General features: G+C 29.6%; 1 protein-coding gene across 1 annotated transcript; it reads right to left on the bottom strand.

Annotated features, from left to right (window-relative positions):
* LOC122525736 lies at positions 1-24,362 on the bottom strand (the record flags this gene model as incomplete). Its single annotated transcript, XM_043648663.1, is given in 3 exon segments — positions 1-122; positions 16,739-16,874; positions 24,154-24,362. Coding segments are annotated over 3 exon segments (467 nt in total), but the record flags the coding sequence as incomplete, so codon positions are not given.
* Between the last annotated feature and the right edge of the window lie 536 nt (positions 24,363-24,898).

Below are 24,898 nucleotides of genomic sequence, written 5' to 3'. Positions count from 1 at the left end.
TTAAGAGTGAATGACAGAAGTGCCGTTGTCTTGATGCTGGTAAGTACAATTAGCTCGTAGAGTATCACCAGGATCGTAACGTTCACGATCGGATACGATAAAGGGTTTGCCTTCTGGTAAAGCTGAAATGATAATCAAAATTATTATCAATCACATTCATGCTCAAAATTATTATTCATCACATTCATGCTCAAAATTATTATCCAATCACATTCATGCTCAAAACTATTATCTAATCACATCATGCTCAAAATTATTATCTCATCACATTCATGCTCAAAATTATTATCAATTGCATTCATGTTCCAAATTATTTGTATGTTTCATCGGTACATAAATTTAATATCTTTATTTCTTTCTTTCTCTTGTGTTTGTATTTTCCTCTTTCATGTACACATATACTCTTAAAATTGTATATATATTACAAGAAGTATGAAACGCGTTTATAATAAATCTTGTATGTATTTATTATTAATAATAATAAATTATTTCATTAGACTGAATTAAGCATTAATGTTATTTTTATTAACTTTATAATATAATTATTATATATTTAAAATATATATTATAAAGTTACATTATATATACTGTTACATTATATATAACTGTTTAAATATTAGAAACAATATTGGAAAGAAATGCAAATTAAAATATTTAAGATTTAAAATTTTCCATAGTAAAATCGTTGTAGTATGTTATTATACTATTAATATCTGTATCATTTTGTCTGTTTCATTCTCAGGCACACGTGCTCTTAAATCTCGCACTTATTGTCGCTTAGAATATCCCGCCGGTTGCAGAGAGTCTTCTCGGTTAGGGTAGCAAACACTGTAATCCCCATGGCACTTTCCACCTTGCTAGGAGAACTTATCCAATATTCGGGTGGCACTAAGAAACCTGTTAGGTTAGCTGTTTCGTATAAGGTACCCCTACCGTGTGCTAACTTATGCGTACGTAGCACCATCGGCACTCTTAGAAGATGATGGAAAAAGCAAGTCCCACCTAACATCACTTCTACCTCTTCTCGTTTGCGGTGGCACGTGAATTACCTACATGTATATATCTATCTAGATGTATATGTATATGTGAAGGTTTAAGTGTGTGTGTACTCGAATGTAATAGGCAAACAATGTTAAGTGGATCCTCTTCTCTCTATGATACAACGATCTATTCAGAATTATATGAATATTATATTGAGAAATAATCAAATTGCAATAATCAATACGCGTTTATTTTTCTTATTTATTTTTTTTATAATAAATTAAATATTTATATTTTGTGAGAAAGATTTTTCTATTTAATATGTTCTCTGTTGACATGTAAGGATGAAAATAAATTCTGAAAGAAAAAGAATCCTAGAAATAGACAAAGAGGGGAATACCATGACCTTGTTTTATTTAACAATTAATTTAATTATTATTTTTCTTAAATTTCTTTTTAATTAAAATACATTAAATCCATATTAAAATGATGGAGTAAAATTCCACGTAAAGACACTTTATAAGGCACAAATTTTGACATATTTAAATAATTGCAACTTGTTGTTATTAACAATTGAATAATAAGATGTGTCGTAAAAATAACACCTAATAATAAAAGATTTATTATAAATTTGTTTCTGAACATAAAAACAGAATACTGTAACACCTACGCTATTTCTCGTGAAACGATACGAATTAATTCCAACACCTAATAATTAGTCAATGACAAAGTCACGTTGAAAAAACTAATTCCAATCAGATTATTAAAGTCATGCAAAGCGATTTATTTGGAAATTTAAACTATCTATTCAAAATTATATGAATATTATATCGAGAAATAATCAAAGTGCATTAATCAATACGCGTTTTATTTTTCTTATTTATTTTTTTTATAATAAATTAAATGTTTATATTTTATGAGAAAGATTTTTCAATTTAATATGTTCTCTGTTGACATGTAAGAATGAAAATAAATTCTGAAAGAAAGAGAATCCTAAAGATAGACAAAGAGGGGAATACCATGACCTTGTTTTATTTAACAATTAATTTAATTATTATTTTTCCTAAATTTCTTTTCAATTAAAATACATTAAAAACTAATTAATCAATGACGAAGTCACGTTAGAAAAAGTAATTTCAATCAGATCATCAAAGTCGTGCAACGCCGATCTCTTAAAAAATGTGAGCTATGAGTGAAAAACTTTTCATAGAAAATTGATTTGAATCGATAAAATGAAAAGTAATAATGACAACAATCAAAATTCATTATTTTCTAAAATACTATTATTATATATTATATATTATTATACAATGAAAATAGAAAAAGAATACGTTGAATAAATTTTTTTTAAATATAAAAATATCTATAATAATATTATATAATATTATATAAAATATATGTATTGAATATATATATTATATATATTATATATTATATATTATTATATTATACAATAAAAATAGAGAGAGAAAACGTTGAATAAATTTTCTTTAAATATAAAGTATCTACAATAATATTATATAATATTATATAAAATATGTATTGAATATATATTACACATTATATATTATTATACAATAAAAATAGAAAGAGAACACATTGAATAAATTTATTGTTAATATAAAAGTATCTATAATAATATTATATAATATATAAAATATGTATTGAATATATATTACACATTATATATTATTATACAATAAAAATAGAAAGAGGACACGTTGTGAATAAATTTATTGTTAATATAAAGTATCTATAATAAACCAAGTTCTATTAGAGTTTAATGAAACATTATTGCTATCTATATTATCATTAATCACCCTAACGATCATTTCGTATTACGCCTTTCTCTCTCTCTCTCTCTCTCTCTCTCCGCCCCCCTCTCTCTCTACTTGCTATTAGATACGATATTAGAAGATATGCAAACTAAAGGATATGATTGCAAACTCCCATAGATTTGGCCTAGGGATACGATAAAGAGCTGATTCGCTTTACGATAGTACGATTAATCGAATACCAGTTACATCGGATAGGTTCCATCGGAATCGAGTTTGAGTCGAGCTTAGGATCGATCGTATCTACGATATGCTACTTCTCGCACGAAAGAGCACACGGACAACGACGACGACTACGACGACGATCCATTTCGAACGATGGAAATGGAATTTTTTTTTCTCCCCTACTTTCCTTCCCCCTCTCCTCTCTCACTCTACTCACCCATCTTCCCCCTTCATATGCCAGAAAGGACCCGATGCCCATACATTTTTCGATATCAAAGAATAGCGTGCGATTCGCCGAGCTAATGGAAACCCTTCCCCCCCACCACCCTCCTCTCTCCCTACCTCTCCCACCCCACCCCTCCCCACCTAACCCCATCGTACATCTACTATTTTCACATGCATCGAAATATACCAAGTGAAATCGTTTTAAAGTCGGTTCAACAAACGTTATGCACTTTTCTCACTTTTTCTCTTTCTTCCTTTCTATTCATTCGTTTATTCTATCTTTCTTTCTTTCTATCTATCTATCTATCCTTTTCTCTATTTATATCTATCTTTATCTTATTTTTAGAAAAAAATTCTATTTTAACAAGTTTTTTCTTTTTTCTTTTTTACTGTACTTTATTTTTTATTATTACAACACGAATGAGTAAGTCCTACGTAAAAAAAGAATAGATAAAGTGCAAATAAAAATTGATTCGCAGCAAAGATAATCGGTCGTTCGATTTGGTAACGGTCCACCCACGTTTCTCGAAAGGTTTTATTATCGAGAACGAATTGTTGGAAAGTTTGAGAGTACTTTTCTTTTTTTTTTTTTATTGTAGATTCGAGTACAAGAGAACATCAATGTTCTATTATTTTTTCTGGAAAATTTAAGTATCTCCCGTACAATCGAATAGAGAAACTTTTTTCTAATGGGGAAAAAAATCGTCTAAAGTGAAAATGATGATACCTTGTACTATTTCATTAAAAGTAAATATTTCTATTAAGATGTCACATATTTTGTGTATATTTTTGATTATATTATTTAATTTATTTTACTTATTTATTCTATTATTTTCTATTATTCATCTTTATATTAAAATCGTAAGAAATATTGAAGACAAATTATAATATATGTTTCCAAGATTTTAAATTGTTGCATAATTTTTGTTTAATGAATAATGAAATATTTAATGATAATATCAAATAAATTGTTTAATGAAAAATAAATGAAACAATGATTATATGACGAAATGAAAATGTAACGAGTTATACCTTGACTGTCGAATAAAATTAATTCTTATAATTAATAACTATTGTTTTAATATTAATATAAAATATATCATTTCAATTATGTTTGTTCTAATTGAACTATATATGCGAATCAAAAAATATTGATTTCAATGTAATCGAAAGAATGAATAATGACAAATTAATTAAATATATATATAAATAATAATAATAATACTTATGTACGCACGTAAGAAGTTATACTTCTTTGCCGTACCAAAACGAATATAACCTCAATAACCTCAAAATAACTTCAAAAAAACTTCAAAGAAAAAAAATAACTTAAAAAAAAAAATATTATTATTTTATATATATATAAAAAGAATAAAAAAAAGAAAAAGAAAATATCAAAATATAGATATCAGTCCACACTAAATATAAGAGAGATATATCGAATTACTACACGCGTCAACAGCCATGGCGCGGTTACAGCATTAGTTTTCGCTCGATCATTTAAGTCAAGCAGCGCTGAGTACGATTAGTATTTGGATGGGTGACCCGCTTGAGAAAAAAGGGGAAAAGAAGAGAAGACAACTTCATGCCGTATACTTGAAATCTTTGCCGCGCGTTGTAAATACCGACAAACTTCATGGTGTCGTTTTTTCCAGACGCTCGGAACAAAATCACTCCCCATTACATTTTCCCCAATGCGCCAAAAGAAGTATAACTTCAATATAACTTCAATAATATAAATAAACACTGTCAGGAAAATGAAACAGTATCGATCTATCCTTGTATCAAATTTGTTCTTGTTTCTTTTATACAATAATTTGCTTTCCTTTTCTTTCATTTCATCTTTTTTCTTTCTTCTTTTTTTTTTCTAAGAAATCGAACGGATTCTTTGTCTCTTTTTCATTCACTTTTTCTCTCCTTTTAGTTCACGCCCCTGTTAATCGGGATTCCAATTTGATTAAAAATTTGATTTCGCACCCATGCACACTCGTTCTTTCGTATCTCTCGGGTATCCTTTATCCATTGGGATCGTTGGAAAGTCGATATCACAGAGAAAAAGAGAAAAAGAAAAAGAGAGAAAGAGAGAGAGGGAGAGAGAGAGAGAAGGACAGTATTCGAAGAAAATTGACATGCAGCTACGATTTTTCTCGTAACTCTGAGAAAACTTCTCCGAGAAGAGATTCGTTTACCTTGAGAACATCCGACGGTATTATCGTAAAATATGAAATTCATATCTCCAGCAACGTAGAAGAACGTTTCAGAGACCGTGCCACGAAAGATTCTTTTCGCTTCAATTCAAAAACGCTAATAAAAAAAATCATCCAAATGGATATACTACGATTCATGCCAATTCATTGAAAATTTTTTCTATTTTATGTTATTCGAAATTCATCAATGCAATTTTATCCGTTCGATTGCTTTTTTTATATACGAGGGTCGAATATTTTCATTAAAAATACATCAGAATGTTTTCATTTTTATATAAAAAATATCATTTATTATTATTGTTTACGTTATAGTGAAAAGTAATTCCAATTTTTCGTTGGAAGATTTTATTTCAAATTTTATTTTTCAGCAAAGTTTAATCACATTTATCGATATCACTAAATTATTTCTGTTAAAAATTTTAGAAAATCATTTTACGTTTTAAGTAATAGATATTTTCTACGTGATTTTAAACCTAATGATGTTTCTTCTTTCTTTTTTTGTCATAACATCAGAAATGGGGAAAATCAGCATTTTCGTCGTATTTTTACTTTTTTTTTTCTTTTTTTTTATTACCGTATGGGTAATATAATGCAGATAGAAGAAAATTATGTGCCGTTTATGGGGAGGATACGTTAAGTGAAAACCGGTGTCGAAATTGGTTTTCGATATCTCATTCTGATAATTTCAATTTAAAAGATGCACCAGGATCAGATCGTACAGTTGAAACAGATAACGACAAAAAAAAAAGAAAAAGAACACTGATGAATGTTAATCGTCGTATAACAACGCGAGAAATAGCTGAGAGAAAAATCTGGATACTAATTATAACAAAAATATTCTTTTATTTGCCATTTAAAAAGAAAAAGAAAGAAAAAAAGGAGGAATTACTTTCCGAAACAACTTAATATTATAATTTAGATAAAATATATTACAAAAAAATACTTTTTAATTTATAAAATAAATATCGATATCATCGGAGGATTCCTCGTGTTTGAAAATAATTTTCAAATGAAACGAAACAGAGAGAAAAAACATTATTCGTATTAACGCAAATATTTAGGTGACCTGTTTTTTAACCCGAAACAATGTGTACGAAAATATATATACAAATCTATATTTATAAAATAATAATAATAAAAAAAAAAGGAATTGGAGGGATAATAAAATACGTGTGTGCATTGATACGAAAATATTTCAAGCTAACAATCATTAGTATAATAAATATATATATATAAATATCGTTTATATCAGTATTTCACTAATACCGTGACATTTGGTAACATTTGAAATAGATAATAGGTCGGCAAAAAAATATTTATAGATCGTCGATAGTACGTGAATGTATTTTAACCAATGGGGGAAACGCGCGTTTTAGAATGGCAATTCGCTTTAACTCGCATAAACGAATTTACCCGAATTTTACGTACGATTCGATTGCGACGTTTTTACGGCACAGCTAATTTGCACCGCTTTAAAAGTATTTCAGCCCGAACAAATTCGTTCTTGTTGAACGACGTATTATTGGTCGGATGCAAGAGCGTGACCCACCCAACTCTATCCGCAAATTTAAATAGGCACCGAACCAACACATACATGCAAAAGCCACCCCCCCACCACCACCCACCACCCATCACCACTCGCGTGAAAATTTTCCAGGGTTATTTCCAATGATTTTATTGTTCGATCCGTAACCAGTCAATCCGCAGCATCTCTTCGATCAATTCTATTTTTAATTGAAATAATTCCTAGTTTTGCTTATGCAACATTCGAACGACTATGACTTTTTGTTCACTCATCTAATGACTAATTTTTATTCATTCAATTCTATTAACAATTATCAACGTTTATTATATGAAAACGTAAATGTATTATTTCGCATTGGATGAAAATAATCATGAAATTTCATTGGTTTTTTGTTTTTTTTTCTTCCTTTTTATGCGAAATTCATGAATATTTATCATTTTCATTGTATTATCTACTTTGCGTTATTCTGTATGTATATATATATATAGAACTTTTATTTATTCAAAAGTCTGATTACATTCTCGAAAAGTGTCCCCCAACTTCTTGTCGCACGTTCGGAAATTATGTAAAAGAAAATTCACTCGACTTTTCCTCTTGTATATCTTTCCCACTAACGAGAATAAGTTTTTACATTCCTTTCTTTTTTTTTTCCATTTTTTTTTTGTTTTTTTTTCTTCTTCTCTACGAACACACTTTAGAAAAAAATAGACGTCGACATTATTAATTTTTTTTTTTAAATTCATTATAATCTTTCTTGTCATCTTGTCGAGTTGATTAATGTCAGAACCCGTCTTTCTCTTACTAACTTAAGAATTTCGAAATAAACGATTTTCTGTTTTTTTTTTAAATTTAAAAAAAAAGTTTAAAAAAAAGTAGTTTAACAAAAATAATGCGAGATGTTATTAGTAGAGTATTTATTCCACGATAAAAATTATATAAAAATGTGTGTCATTTTAATGAATATTTTGATTTATAAATATTAAATAATTAAAATTAAAATATTAAGATTAACAAACTTAAATCATCTAGTTCGCAAGTTGTAATACTATTTGTTTTATTAAATTCTCAAGATTACGTAAAATGAAAATATAAAATAGATCAAAGAAAAAGTTTTACATTCGGACATCTGTTTCTGAGTTTCTTAATTAAAGTACTTCATGCAAAAATTTCTTCTAAACTAGGAAGTTAACCATTACGTATAATAATACAATACATATTAATTCTGTTATATATTTTAACTATGCGAATATATTTAAGTCTAATAATTCAATTGAAATTAAATAAAATTACTTCAAAAATGTTCGATATTTTCTAATTAATTTTTACATGTGAAACAATGAAACCACAATAATAATATATTTGATTCGACAAAGCGTTAAGTAGACACAAAAAATTATTATAAATTTTCTAGATTGCAATTGTGTGTACAGTAGCTAGTTCTACGAAAACCCATGAAACGTATTCATTTTCCACCCCTTGAAATCTGTCTATAGATAGAAACAGAAGTAAACTTTTGCCCACGATTTGCCACTGTCTCGAACATAAAGCACGAGCTATCACGAGAAAACAATGCTGAAAGTGTATTCTATAACACTGGATGGTACTTGTCACAATGCACCCTAATCATTTAGCTTTACTCTTCCGTAAATTGTCGTCGTTAAACGGATTCGCAGAAATTTAATATCGATCCTTAAATAATAAACATGTAATTTTATACTTTATAATAAAATTTTACAAATTTTTTGAAGTTACACTTTTGGCGCGTTAGGGAAAATGTAATGGGGAGTGATTTTGTTCCGAGCGTCTGGAAAAACGACACCATGAAGTTTGTCGGTATTTACGACGCGTGGCAAAGCGATTTCAAGTATACAGCATGAAGTTGTCTTTCTTCTTCTTCCCCTTTTTTCTCAAGCGGGTCACCCATCCAAATACTAATCGTACTCAGCGCTGCTTTACTTAAATGATCGAGCAAGAACTAATGCTGTAACCGCGCCATAGCTGTTGACGCGTGAAGTAATTCGATATATCTCTCTTATATTTAGTGTGGACTGATATCTATATTTTGATATTTTCTTTTTCTTTTTTTTATTCTTTCTTATATATATATAATAATAATTATTTTTTTTTAAGTTATTTTTTTCTTTGAAGTTTTTTTTTGAAGTTATTTTTGAGGTTATTGAGGTTATATTCGTTTTGGTACGGCAAAGAAGTATAACTTTTTACGTGCGTACATAAGTACAAACACCAGTTTTTTTCAATTCACAAAACATTCACTCGCAAATTATTGGCTAATCGAAAAAGTCATTTAGTTTTATGCAAAGAAATTTCTCGTTAGAAAAACCCAACCTTGCATATAAAACCTCAAAATTATTTGATATTCTAGTAATAGACATTTCCTACGTGATATCGAACCTTCTTTCGTGTTTTCCTCGGTTAAATAGTTTTTTTTTTTTTTCTAGCATCGTATCAGAAATGGAAAATCAAGGTCTCAGTATTTACGTTATATTTTTACTTTTTTTTATTATTACGAAATGCAGTTCAAGGGAAAACAAAATTAGGTTATTCGATTTGAAAAATGCAGTACGTTTGAGTAGTCCTGTCGAAAAATTCAATTAATTTAAATTAAATTAAATTCAATTAGGGTAATATAAAATTCCGTTTTATTTTGATTTTTATGTTTAAAATTGAATATAAATGCTTTAATTTTGACTACTCTTTGGAATTGAACAAGTTTATTTCGAATCGAATCGTGGTACTAAAAGTTTGTCGACTCGTTAACATATTCAACTATTTTCAGGAGCCAATTTGTGATTCGGAATTCCTCGAATAAAAAGATTTTTCACATTTGTTTAAAACTATCGAATCACACAACTCTTAAAAGTTTAAATACAAGATCGGGACGGGAAAAATGATGTTCTTAATCTGAAATCGGGGTCTCGAAATATTGGCTGCTCGAAAATGTTTATGACGCTGACACAAACTTTCATGATTTAAACTCGACCCCCTGGTATTCGGGGATACTCGTTAATTTCAGTTACTCCTACTCTCCCCCTCCCCCTCCCCCGTCCTCTACCATTTTACTCCAATCCAAATGAAATTTTGTATGATTGATTCGTATGCACCTGTATTGTGCGATCAAATTCACGATTTTCCTTTCCCCTTCTCATTTTCACTCGTACGAAGAAAGAAAAAAAAAAAGGATCACAAAATATAAAATTTCATTGGAGTTCAAATCAAAATGCTACGAATTAAATTATTAAAATTACAAACAAATTAAACCTTCTATATAAATAACATTAAAAAATAAAAAAATAAAAAAAAACAAACTACGCTGCTTTGATTTTCAATTCGTAATGGAAAATATTTGTCTCGTACGATTAAACTCTCCCTCTCTCTCTCTCTCTTTCTCGTAAAAGTTATAAAATAACGAATATTATATTTCACAATGCAGATATCAAAAAAAAGAAATAGGAAACAATATTTCGTAGAAAATACCAAACAGTTGTGGTACAGAAGAAGAAAATTTTCGAGTTATACAAAGCTTTATATTACAAAACACATAACGTGAACAAACATTAAGAGTAAATAAGAAGAAGAAAGGGTAGGAAACATTAGTCGAGCAGGGGTAGGGGTAGTTGATGCTGGGAAGAAGGGGATTGGTTGGTTTAAGTTGAGACACACAAACCTAGAACTGTCATAAATAGTAGAATTTTCCAAAGTTTCGTCGATAGGTCTGACTATGGGTATTATACGATGGAACGTTCGGTTGAAACTCGTAAAACGCGATGGCGACGTTGGGGTTTCGATAGTAGTCGAGTAGTAGTCGAGTAGTAGTCGAGTAGTAGTGGCTGGACTAAGCGTAAAGAAGGAAAGAAACAAAGAAACAAAGAAAGGAAGAAAGAAAAAGAAACAATAAGAAGGAAAGAGTAGAAAAAAAAAGGAAACAAAAATCTATCCGATCGTAAAGTTCATTCTTGGGGAAAGGAGTTTCTCTCTCTCTCTCTCTCTCGTAGCGTGTTGAAATCGAGTGCACAGTGCACACATTGCGGTGCACAGAATGCACACACAATGCAGTGCACAGAATGCACCCACACGTGTAGCTGGTGCGGAATCGCGAATTCGCGAAAAGAAAAGTGAAGAGAAAGAGAAAGAGAAAGAGAAGAGAAGAGGAGACTTAAAAAAAAGAGGGAGAGGGGGGAAGAGAAAATAGAAGGAGATCGAGAAAAATATACGCGTAGGTTTTTCTCGCGCTCGTTTTCCGCGGCGATTGTCTGCAAAGTCACTGATCAAAAGAAAAATGGAAGAACGAGTTTTATCGAAAGGATTCATTTTATAGCGTTCGGGCATTCCCTCCTCCCCCTCCTCCTCCTCTTCTATTCCTATCCTATCTTATTCTCTCCGCAAGCTCACTCACCCACCCCACCCCACCCACGCTTCGCTTATACGCTCGAAGCTTCGAGCAACGAATTCATATGTAGGTGCACGTGCAAACTCATCCCCTCCACTTCTCTCCTCCTCTCTCTCACTCTCTCAAACACCACCCCCACCCCATCTCAACTAACCCCACCCCAAACCCTGCCACTAACACACCACCACTCTACTATCTACTTCACTTTATTCTTTTTCTATCTTCCTTCCTTCCTTCCTTTCTTTCTTTCTTGTTTTTTTTCTTTTTTTTTTTTTTCTTTTTCTCGTATTGGATCGAGGGCAAAACTGGATTTCGATTTCTCGCAGGTGACTTCGAAAAGACGACGGCAACATCCGTGCGAATCTTCGAAAGACGAGGGAGGGGGCTGGGTGAGAAGCGAAGGAGTTGTCTGTCGTTTTCGACGAGAAACATATGAGAAAGGATAGATAGAGTTAAAGAGAGAGAGAAAGAGAAGGAGACAGAGAGAGAGAGAGAGACTGCATGAGAACCTTTGAAGAGAACTCGACGGATATATTGGAAAATTGCTACCTCGCGGTTATTCCCCCAAGTTGGGGGTGGAGAAACCGCACTAGCATTACATCTATATATCCTAGGTAGATATATACCGGATGTGACGAAAGTAACCACGACCAAGTAGGACTCTACATCTTTTCTCGTCAAATGTTCTTTATAGTTTTTAATATCGCAAAATCGAAAGAGAGAGAGAGGGGTAGTCTTATGATAGATTTTTCTTTCTCTTTTTCTTCTTTTTCTTTCTCTTTTTCTCTTTTTCTTTTTTCTGTCAGTGAATTTGACCTATTCACAAACTATATTACATTTTGTCAGTCTATTTGAACTACCACGATTCACAACACGATTGATTGATTTATTATCAAATTATGAGTAAATATAGTTGCACTTGTTAATAAATAGTTGTACACTGTACTCAACATAATTTTGAAGTATGTGTAATTAAAAAATTTAAATCATAGATTTTTCTTTTTCTTTTTCTGTCTCAAGTGAATTTGACCTACCACGATACACAATTCGATTGATTGATTTATTATCAAATTATGAGTAAATACAGTTGCATCTATTAATAAATAGCTGTACACTACACTCGACATAATTTTGAAGTATGTGTAATTAAAAAATTTAAATCATAGATTTTTCTTCTCTTTTTTTCTATCAAGTTAATTTGACCTACTCACAAACTATATTACATTTTGTCAGTCTATTTGAACTACCACGATTCACAACTCGATTGATTGATTTATTATCAAATTATGAGTAAATATAGTTGCATCTATTAATAAATAATTGTACACTATACTTGACATAATTTTGAAGTATGTGTAATTAAGAGATTTAAATCATATCTCGTTAACGTTTTTTTTTTGTTTCTGAATATACATTTTTGGGACACACTAAATATATAAGATAAATACTGATAAATATTTTAAACATCAATCTACAAATTTTTTTATAATTACTTAAACAAATATTTATATAAAATAGGAAATATTAGGTTATTCAGAAATGCCTATTAATATTTTGAACATGTTCTCTGCTACGTTTAATATTTTCAGTATACGTTAAAACATATTTTTACATCAAATGATATTTTTCTGATTAAAAAATAAATAAACTGTGATAGTTGATATCATTATGATGTATTATGTACAATTATATAACAATAATATACAAGATAAAATTTGAACCATCAAGTAGAAAACAGCATGAATAAATAAATAATAAAATAAAAGAATACGAGTATTTGCTAAAAAAAAAAAAATTAGATTCGCAATGCGGTGTATATTAGTATGCGTAGTAGAAAACTGGTACGAGCGTTTTCAATCTGAAAAATTTCGATCTTCAAGATAAACCTTGTTATAGTTCGACCAATCGATGAAAAAGTCGATTAGATGACGGAAAAAAATGAAGTAAAACCAGTAAGTTTAAAATCATATTATTAATAAGAAACTAAACGTCTATGACGAAACAATTTTCAATCATTCGAAATAGGCTAAATACAAAATACAAAAAAGAAAGAAATAAAAAAAAAACTTGTTTTACTATATATAAATTTTTTTCTATATATATATATAATTTATTTACTATTATTTACTATTATTATTATTTACTATATTATTATTTACTATTTATATATAATTTATTTACTACATATTATAAAGAAAATATATGTTCACAAATTCGCACAAAATTTTCATACACAATTTGATACCCACTGACACCCCCCACTACCCGTGACATGAAATATCCTCCTAAAAATAGAATTTTGTGAACTCATCCTCTATTTAAAATAATACACCATGACAAGAGACCGACTTCATTCGGTTAGTTTTTCAAGTAGAATTCTAGAAAGTAGTCAAGGTATCGTTAGTCACGCGATCACTTAACGAATTCTCATGAGAGATCTGTGTGACTCTGGTGAACGAATGTTTTACTGCCTTGAGAGTCTCTTTTTCCCGCTTCAGGTACTTGTGACCGAGTTAAAGTAGACACGTGCGCTTTATAAAGGACTTATACTTATATATATATATGTATGTGTGTGTGCATACGTACATATATATATATATATATATTAACTAATGTAAGTGTAAAGATAAATCTGTAAAAGATGATCTTAAGTGACTTTTTTCGAACACTTAAAACATTTTATTCGATGGAGATATATTTTAATTGATATTTCAGCTTTTAAATCTAATTTTTTTGTTTAATAATTTTTTTTAATTATATATTAATTTTAAATGTTTTTTAAAACTATACTTATACATTCTATTTCGTGTTATTCTTTCTGTTTTATTTGTTATTATAATCAGCATACTATTATCACAATTATTATTATTATTATTATTATTATTATTATTATTATTATTATTATTATTATTATTATTATTATTATTGTAATTGTTAGAATCGTAATGGAAAATGTAATGTTCCATATAAATGCTTTTTTAACTATTATATTTGAAAAGTATGAAATATAAATAAAGTATGAAATATATTTGGAAAATAAAAATGCTCACAAATACACAGAAATAATTTTTTTATATTATATAATAATTAAACACAGATTTATTTTATATGACAATAATAATAATAATATATGATACTAATAATAATAGTAATAAGTATAATAATAATCTTAGAATTAGTAACACCTGTTAAATCTAGAATTCTCCATCCCATAGATCCCTTGTCTTCAATTAAACTTACTTGTTTCCTACAGGTCCTATTCTAGCCCTACCAACTGTCTAAATAAATCCCACAAGTTCCATAGTTTCCCTTTACCGAAAACCTAAGAAAAATAAATATTAATTTCCGACCAAATTACACTAACTCAAACATCAACTCAACATTTTTCAAAATATCTTCTGCTACATTTTACAATTTCATAAAAGAAAAAGAAAAAAAAAAAGATAAAAATAAAACGTACGTTTCAAAGTATAACTTCTCAAATTTACTAACCGTACTCATATTGCATTCTAAATACTTTTAAATTTGGCACGTAACTGATACACAAATTGTACGACTCTTCCACCCACCTCTAACAAACGAACAAACAAACAAACAAAACAAAAAAATAAAACAAAAATTCGAACAACAATGATATATCGCTTTGGTGGATAGGTGGGGGCGGGTGGGGGTGTGTGTGGGTGGAGAGAAAAAAAAACGTAACGATTTTCCATGCCAAACAGAAAAAGCTTCCGTTTGAATTTCCTCGAGGTAGTAGGTAAAAGCAAAAGCATGGAACGAAAGCCCCGAAAACAGCTTCAACGAAACATTGGTGAAAAACACGAAACGTTCACGAAAAACGTCCATTAGGTGTGCCCTTTCATTTCCCTCTACAACTCCCCCTTCTACCCCCATTGGTAAACTACAAACCCATCGAAAACTGAAAGTTATTAAAACTGCGTGGTATCTACACGAGTATATTCATCGTTTTGAATCGAAAATTACGGTAATGATTATCGTCTCTATTCCTTTCCTTTCCTTTAACGCAAGTAGTATTCTTCTTTGTGCATAATCGTAACTCGTATTTGGATCAACCGCAAAGCTGCACAAACCTGTTTCGCGTCGATATGCTTTGATCTAAAAGCTTTGCCTAAAATGCGTGGGAAGAAACCGATAAACGTTTCATACTTACTAAATTTGTCGTATATTTTATAAAGGACCCTAATCAAAAAGGGGTTTCGAAAACGAGCGAGAGAGAGAGAAAGAGAAAGTTCGTACACGTGTAATTAAATTAACGTTTAAATTTGTATTCGACAAAATGAAATGTTTATTAATATACAAGCTTTTTAAATTATATTTATTTCCCTAATGATATATATTTCTTTTAATTCAACCAATTCCAATTTGTTTCTTTCATTTATAACGTACGTATATAAACTCTTTTCGAAGTATAATTTTTCAATAACTTATATAATCTTCAATAACGAAAAAAAGTTCGTACACGCGTAATTAAATTAACGTTTAACACTAGATTTACGGACTGAGCCAATTTGACTCATTAAAAATTTGATTACTATATATATATAAAACTTAAATATTATTTTTTAAAAAAACATATGTCGGTTTTTAATAACGTAATGAAATATACGTAAATATTAATTCATCCTCTCTACTCAATCCCCTTCATTCAAACGATGTTTATAAGTCATTAAAAAATAATGAACAAACTATCCGTAAATCTAGTGTTAAATTCGTATACGTCAGAATGAAATGTTTATAAATATACAAGCTTTTTAAATCATATTTCTTTCTCTAATGATATATATTTCTTTTAACAAAACCAATTCCAATTTTTTTTTTTTTTTCATTTACAAGATAGGTATATAACCCTTTCGAAGTATAATTTTTCAATAAAACGATTCAAGAACATGCCAATAAAAAAAAAACAAAAACAAAAACAAAAAAGAAGTAATCTCATTAGTGTTACATTTATTTAACCTATACAAAACTATTAATCAACTTCATCCTTATTTCTTTCTTTCAAATTCTTATATTCCTGAAATGATATCGCAAGACTAAGAGAGAAGACACGAAGAGTGATACTCGGAAAGGAGATTATGCGTTCGATGGAATGAAGCACGTGCAAGTACTGCTCCAGGCAAACTTGGAAACCGAATGCAGGATAAAAGAGAGGTAGAGAAAGAGAGAAAGAGAGAGAAACAGAGTGTGGGTATGTGGTAAAAGGGTTGTCTCTGAGTGAGTCGTAGAGGAAGCTAAAGGGTGAGTGAGATACAGTAAAAGAGAAAGAGAAAAAGGGAGGAAAGAGGGAGAAAGAGAGAGGGAGAGAGAGAGAGGAAGAGAGGGGTGGTATGTGTTTCATGATACTCAGTAATGCTGTCAAGCGTGTACTTACACACTACGGTAAGATTCTTCGTGGCAGAGTTTGTGGAGAAGGTTGGCGCATCTGCAGTAACTTCGCAGCTGAACGTACCCGAGAGGGCAAAGTCGACGTTGTGTAGCGTTACCTCGTTGTTGTTGGACTTCCCAGCCTGAAAACCACACATTGAAAATGTACTGAACGTTGTACCACCACCATCAACTTCATACAGATACAGGAATTTCATTTATAATTTCAATGTTAAGTTGTATCACTAATTTTTATATCAGTTGTTAATAATAACTTGAATTTGTTTCTTTTATTCGTATATTTGTTTAATTTTTAATATTCGACAGGTTTGTACTGAACTTTGTACTTGACTTGCCACCACCACCACCATCAACTTCATACAGATACAGGAATTTCATTTATAATTTAAATGTTAAGTTGTATCACTAATTTCCATATCAGTTGTTAATAATAACTTGAATCTGTTTCTTTTATTCGTATATTTGTTTAATTTTTAATATTCGACAGGTTTGTACTGAACGTAGTACTTGACTTGCCACCACCACCACCACCACCACCATCAAATTACCATCATACGGATACAGGAATTTCATTTATAATTTCAATGTTAAGTTGTATCACTAATTTTCATATCAGTTGGTAATAATAACTTGAATTTGTTCCTTTTATTCGTATATTTTTTTAATTTTTAACATTCGACAGGTTTTTGAAGTGTCGTTTGATTTATCAATATTTTTGGATTTATTTAATTACCATTTTATTTATATTTTAATATTTCGTCAGTATTTTAGGTTTCCTTTGATACCTTTCGGTCTGTTTTTTCTGCCCTTTTTAATGTACTCTAAAATAATTTTCGTTTTAAAATTCATGCAAATTTTTGAAACCTTCAATTTGATATGTCAATCATTTAAATTGTCGAAAAATTTATTTTTGCATATATGTTTCCCTTTTTTTTAAACAAATGGAACAACTCCGTAAAAATATATTTTCTTTTTTCATTTCAATGATAAAACGTAATACTTCATCAAATCGATTCGTTAACATAATCGAATAAAAAATAAATTTAATCTGCAGCTCGCTTATATTTATCTTTAAATATAAAATTTGTTCTATACACATTATTTAAAAAAAAAAGGAAAATAAATCAATAAATAAATTTAAACTATTTCGACTAATCAAAGAAGATCGTACAAATTTATTAAAAACAAAAATTATATTCACGGTAAATGTGCACGAATCTAAATAAATATAAATGAATAAATATAATATAAATAATTATATAACATGATTAGATATAAAAAAAATTTCTATACTATTCTCAATACTTTCCTAAAATAAAAATATATTTTCATACTATTATATATTATATATATATAGAAATCGTTCATTTCTAAATTAATTGATTGGCACGATTGACTAACAAATGTTTTATATTTCATTGAAAATTTTCTCTTTAATATTCTCGAACTTAGTTAAAATTTAAATTAATTACAATTCAAATGAAATCGTCGTTTAATGAGATAAAAATACAATTCATGTTAAATCTACAATTCCTTTTTTTTTATTATATTTATTTTTAATTCAAATAACAAGGAACGTAATCAAGGATGAATATAAAAAGAGAAAAAAAAAACTAGAAAGACAGAGAGAAACAGAAAGAAAGAGAGAAAGAAAGAAAGAGAGAGAGAGAGAGAATAAGACAGATTCATTGAAGTAGTTACGAAAAGCATATTCGAGGATACTGTAAGGAAGACTAATTTAATCGAAGGTCTGTTCGAATTGTTTCATTAGCATTTTATCGGTTTGATATCTTCTTTATCGTCGAAGGAAATGAGAGAGAAAGAGAGAGAGAGAGAGAGAGAGAACGAGCTATTAGAAAGAGAGATAAGGTTTTTATTTTCAATATTCGTTTGAAACGTTCGCTAAAGTTCCAATGAGCGCACTTGAGTAAATCAACGTTTTATCAGAAATTATCTAGCACTCGGATAAATTGACTCGATGAGCCTAAGTGGCGAAGATGAAGGTAAAAATAAAAAAAGAAAAAGAAAGAGAGAGAGAGAGAGAGAGAGAGAAAGGGGGAAATACAATCAAAGAAAACGAAGAAGGAAAGCGTCAGTGAGGAAAGATTTAATCGGTACAGTCAAAGGATTGTATGCGTAATTAGAGAAAGTTCAAATAACGAACGAAGGTAAGAAACTAAAATGCTAAAATGAAGGAGGAGTTACGAAAAAAGGAAAAGAAAAATGATGGGAATGATAGTAGTGGTTGGTTCCTTTGAACGAAACGAAAATAAGACAAACGAATTCTTCATATTTTATCTGGAAAAGGAACGTAACGGGAGAGAAATAAACAGAAAAAAGTAACTTGGTGTTAGTGTTGTCTCAAAAAGAACCCAACCCCCACCTTCCCCTTCCCCTTCTTTCTCTCGCTATTATCGTTTTGAAAGTTTCTAACCGAAATAAGAGAAAGAAGGACAAAAAATGTCCATTAGTTTTTGTAATTTTTGATTAAAGAACGTCAGAAGAGAAGTTGTATTCTTCTTTTTTTATTTTTTTTTCTTCTACTAAAAACAAAACAAAGTAAGAAAAGATAAAACAAAAGGAATGGAAATAAAAGGAGCGTACGATTTCTATTTTATTATAAATCAAACAAAAGAGAGAAAGAAAGAAAGAAAGAAAGAGAGAGAAGGAGCTGAGGAAAACACAAAATGGAAATCGAAGAATAACAAAACAGTTTTCAAGATAAAGTTTGATCTAGTTTCTATTCGATAAAAGAATATCGACGTGAAACAGCAGCATCATCTTTTCCTTCACCCAATGTTCTCTATTACAAAAAAATTGCAAAATATAAAATAAAGACGAGAGAAGATAGAAGAGTACTCAATTCTCGAGTATTATATTTAAATATTCTTTTTCTTTTTCTTTATTGAGGTAAAAAAAAATATAAACGGAAAAAGCGTATCCTATGCCATGCTTACAAAGCGATCGAACATAAACGAATATCTTTTGAAAAGGATAAATAAAAAGGCGATCATGTTGGAAGATGATCTTCAATGTTGGAAATAACGAACACCGTATATACGCTTTAGATGATGTGTTCTCGTTCGCAAAAGAAAAACTGTTTGACAGGAAATGGTGGAGGAGAAATTCGAAATATTATATTGAAATTATCGCGTAAAAATAAAGCAGAAATGTTTTGGGAACGAAATGAAATGTTTCTCTTTCACTTCGAGAAATGCAATTAAATAAAGATAACCAAAACTGGAGGAAGGTAACTTACGTGACTAATGTAGAAAATACTGACCATTGATTTTATAATATATTATTTTAATAAAACAAAATGAAATATACTTGTACTCTCTTTGTCAAGCTTTTGGTCGAACAAAATTAATATAGGAAAATAATGTAATAGAAAATAATATAATAATAAATGATAATATAACAGAAAGTAATATAAATCAAAGTAAATACAATTAGTAATAATAATGAAAGATACAATAATATCGAGATTAAATTTGTACATATATAAAATAACGTTAATGTAAATTAACAAAATCGAGAATATTAATAATACGAATAGAAATCAATTGAAAATAGATCGATAAGGTATCTAATGACAAACAAATTGCCAATAATACACCTAACAATTAATATAACGTTTAATAAAATGATATTTTATAATGTCGAGCTGTGTGACGTCACGAAAAGTAAAACAGAAGCGTTTTGGGAACGAAATGAGACTTTTTTTTGGATTTTACAGACATAAAACTGTTCGATGAAAGCTTCAAAACGATGATAAAAGATTCGAAAGGTCGAATGGATTGTTTTACGACGATTAGATCGACGATTAGGTCAAAAGTACTGTTAACGAGCACCGTACACGAGGTGGTAAACGATTCGTCGTGGTCCCGATAAATGCACGGCCATATTTCTTCTATTCCTTTTCTATCCATCTATCTCTTTTTTGTTATCTCTCTCACTCTCTCTCTCGCACTCTCTTTGTCGATTTCACATTGCTTCCGAGAAGCATAAATCAAGAAATATGGAAGAACGACTTTATTACTGCTATATATATATATATCATACGTTCACGTTCAGGATTCATCGCAATTGCTCACGCATTTGAATACGAACATATAGGGTGACTCGAAAATAAGTCAAATTATTAGTCTATTTTGGAAGATCTATACTATCGATCAAAATTTTTGAATTAAATGCTTATTTTCTCTTATAAGTCGAGTATGCGTATCATCAATTTTGTTGAATTTTTGATCAACTGATCGATTACAGTGAATTTCATTTTTAAATGTAATATTTATTTTCACATTTGATTGTATTATTCGCGTTATATGAGAACGATAGTCGAAATAACTTTGACGCGTTATAGAAATTCACGCTGTAGAAACCCATGTTATACGAAAATCATCTACTGTATAGGATTACAAGTTTTGAAGTTGGGTTATGAGATATCTCGTTTGAATTTTTTTTTTTACTTGCGTATCGATAACTCGAGAAACCAAAAATATTTTAATTTTTATTGTAACGTTTTTTCAAAATAACGAAGCTCGTCTTTGTCTTATGGCAAACATTATTTCGATATTTGCGAAATTAATGAGTTTAACAATTTGAATTATATTGTAAGAGATTTTAGTATCATTTTATGATAATAAAAGTCTCGTATAGTTTATACACGCAGTTTAAAACAATTGTTGGAATAAATATTCTTACTGACACGAGACCACCTCTTTTGGCAATTTCTATAAAAAATATGGGAAAAATATGAAATTAGAAACACTCGGAAAATTAATCGCAGGAATGGCCTAGAGAATATGTTGGCTGTCATGAAAAATGAAAATGGTGTTTTTGATGAAATAGCAATTTAAGGGAAAATATTCCCTTAATAAAGAAAGAAAAAATAATACAAAAAATGGTAAAGCATACTATTCGCAAGTTTTTTTCTGACAAAATAAATTAAGCGTGATTTCTCTAAAGAGATTTATTTCGTCTTATAAATATTCTTTTCTCTGTAATTGCAGTAATTGCAAAATTATGACCAGAAGATTGGTGTCAAATTAATAACGATTTTTTACTATTCTATATTCGACTCTATTTTTCTTATTTATGGTCATGTAATAGATTATTGTAAAGGCTTAAATTGGAACTATTGATTTTTAATAACAATATTAATGTTTTAACAAAAATATAAATGACATCTTCAATCAACATTTGTGACCAAATCAATCCAACATTTGACGATTATAGCCGTTGTTACAAAATTTAAAAATTAATTATTTAGAAGTATCACTTAATTTTATTATTACACGATAATTTTAGAAATGAAAGAATGAAAGAAAAAAAAATAAAATGTGTATTAACTTGCTGATTCAATTTTTTTACTAATTATTGTAAGTTTTCATTTATCATATCATATTTCTTTTTTCGATGTTCGATCTTTTCTTTTTGTTTTTCATTTATCGAAATGACTAAAGTTGTTCGTATTAAATATTTTAAACAGCTATTATATGACTTCAAATTCTCTCTGTATGTTCCATTTATTTTTTTATTATTACATCAAAACATTTTTATAGATATTCGAAATAATTTACGTTTTAAACGAGAGATTACTGAAATACTAAAAATTTCAAAACCATCAGTTGAGAGTTTTGAAATCGGATTAAGTATGATTTAAATGAAAAAATAATAAAAAAAAAGAAAAAAAAAAAAAAAGAAAAAAATTGGATTGATTGGATTTCAGTTTGTGATTAAACTCTTGAAACGTAACATAAACGAATTATTTTTCGAGCGTATTGTTACACTCGATGAAAACTGATTTGCAGCAATAAAACGAAATTTAAAAAGTGTTATGAGTAAAAAAACTGTTAGGGTGACACCTGATCACACATGTATTTATAGATTGATCGAATTTAATGACCTAATTTCAAACATTTTATTATATCAATTAAAGAAAAAAAGAAGAAACGAGTTTGATTGGAAGAAAAAACAACGAAAATTAATAGTTCAGATAAAAGATTATTAAGAAGAATACGTTTTGTTAAAAAAATCTAACGTAAGATGTGTTTTCCTAACAGCTATACAAAAATGTTCAAATAAAGTTCGATGAAAGTTGATGTCAGCTGAAATTAGGTTTGATGATAATAAATAGGTAAAATGCAAAGAAAATTATTATACAACGAAGAAGACAGAAGGTCGAATGCATCCAAAGTTTTATCGTAAATGACTTTGTAACTTTTTAAATAAGCCTATCAGGATAGAAATTTATAAAAGAAAAACAAAGTATTATTAAAGTAAATAATGTAGGTCATTGGAATCAAGCTAACATAGTCATTTCACTAACACCAAACTTGATTAATAAATAAATTGATTAATAATAAAAAATTAATAATAATAAATAACTTGATTAATAATAAAAAAATAATAAGAATTTAATAAATATATAGAAAAAATTCAGAAAAAATTCTTTTTAATTATCATAATCAAAATATTTAAAATATTCGAATTAATAGTCATTTTCTTTTTAATATTATTTTACAGTAGATTTTCTTAAAATAAGATAAATATATTTCAGATTTTACAGGAAAATTTTGATTCACCTCCGATTATCCAGAAAAATTTGCGAACACAAATCGTAAACTAAACGTGGATTGTTAAAATATTTCGATTAAGGATTAATCTCCAAATGTTTTGCACTCGAAGTATTAAAGTAAGTCAAGTTAAATGGGATTTGTGTATACGGTGTTACACAAAGAAAATTCACAATTTCTACATTATTTTATAAAAACCATTACTATAAAGGTTAATTTACTATTCTAAAAATATACTTGATATATAATATTATAACAATTAAACACGACACTTGTATGTGGTGTCAGATGAACAAAAGTTCACAACGTTTGTATCGTGTTATATGAACAACCAACACTGTATAGAAAAATTTGTTAAAAGTAGTCAAGTTAAAATAAAATATTTGTATAAACGTTTCATATATAAACAAAAGTGACAATTTTTCTAATTCTATCTATAAACAAATGCAAAAAAGATGAATGTATTATTATTATCCGTGTTAATTAAAGTATAGAGAGAGACAAGTAAACTGGAACACTTGCATAGCTGGTGTTATACAAATTTCAAAGTTGCAATGTTTGTACTTATTATATATGAACGAATGTAATACCAGAATGTGTATATATCGTTCTTAAAACATACTTGACACTCAAAGTTAGAAAGTAGTTCAAGATTAAATAGAGCACTTCTAAAACCATGTAACAACACAAACAACAGTGACAATACGAGTGAACATCTGGTGTTCAAATAAATCAAGCTCGTATTGTTACATACGTCAAATAATTACATTAGTCTATATAAATATATATAGAAAAAACTAAAAAAATGAAAACAACTTACATCGACGTGTATGCCAGTGATATTAAAGATCTTGGTGGTCTGTTCTTCGTTCGGTGAGTATCGGTAGAACTCGTACCTACCGCGGTACCACTTGACAGAGTAAAGGGGTGCCTTCTCGAGATCATAATGGCAGCGCAGAATCACCTCCTGACCACGTTGCACTGCCTCCGGAACCACTTCCAAGCTGACGTTCCGCAGGCACCTCGCACCTTTGTGGGAAATGAGAACGGGAACGGAGCATTAAGTCTAGTGTGCATCATTAGTCCGCCTTTACTCATCGTGCCGGGGGTTACACAGCACGCGTCAGCGAGAAATTGCAATTCCACCGAATGACAATTCCTCGCTTTCTCTCTCTCAACCACTCCCACCACCCCCCACCCCTAACCCCTTTATACTCCTACTCGTTTCGTTTCATCTTTATCCAGTACTTTACTCTCTCTCTTTCTATTGCACCAACAAACACGCACCCACAACTCTTGTGTGTGTGTGTATTTATTTCCACCACCACCACCACCAACCACCCACTCATCCTACCTCCCCCTACTCCTCCTTCTTCTCTTCTCTCGCTTTCCTATTTTTTTTCTCTCACTCTACCCACCCCCATCCCCCACCCCACCCCTCCTCATTCCTACTTTACTCTCTCTATCGCACCAACAAACACGCACCCACAACTCTTGTGTGTGTGTATTTATTTCCACCACCAACACCCCCAACCACCCACTCATTCACCCTCCCTCCCCCCCTG

This window comes from Polistes fuscatus, unplaced genomic scaffold (assembly GCF_010416935.1).
Source record: "Polistes fuscatus isolate 324 unplaced genomic scaffold, CU_Pfus_HIC Scaffold9, whole genome shotgun sequence".
Lineage (NCBI taxonomy): Eukaryota > Metazoa > Arthropoda > Insecta > Hymenoptera > Vespidae > Polistes > Polistes fuscatus.
This window is presented reverse-complemented; position numbering and strand designations above follow the sequence as displayed.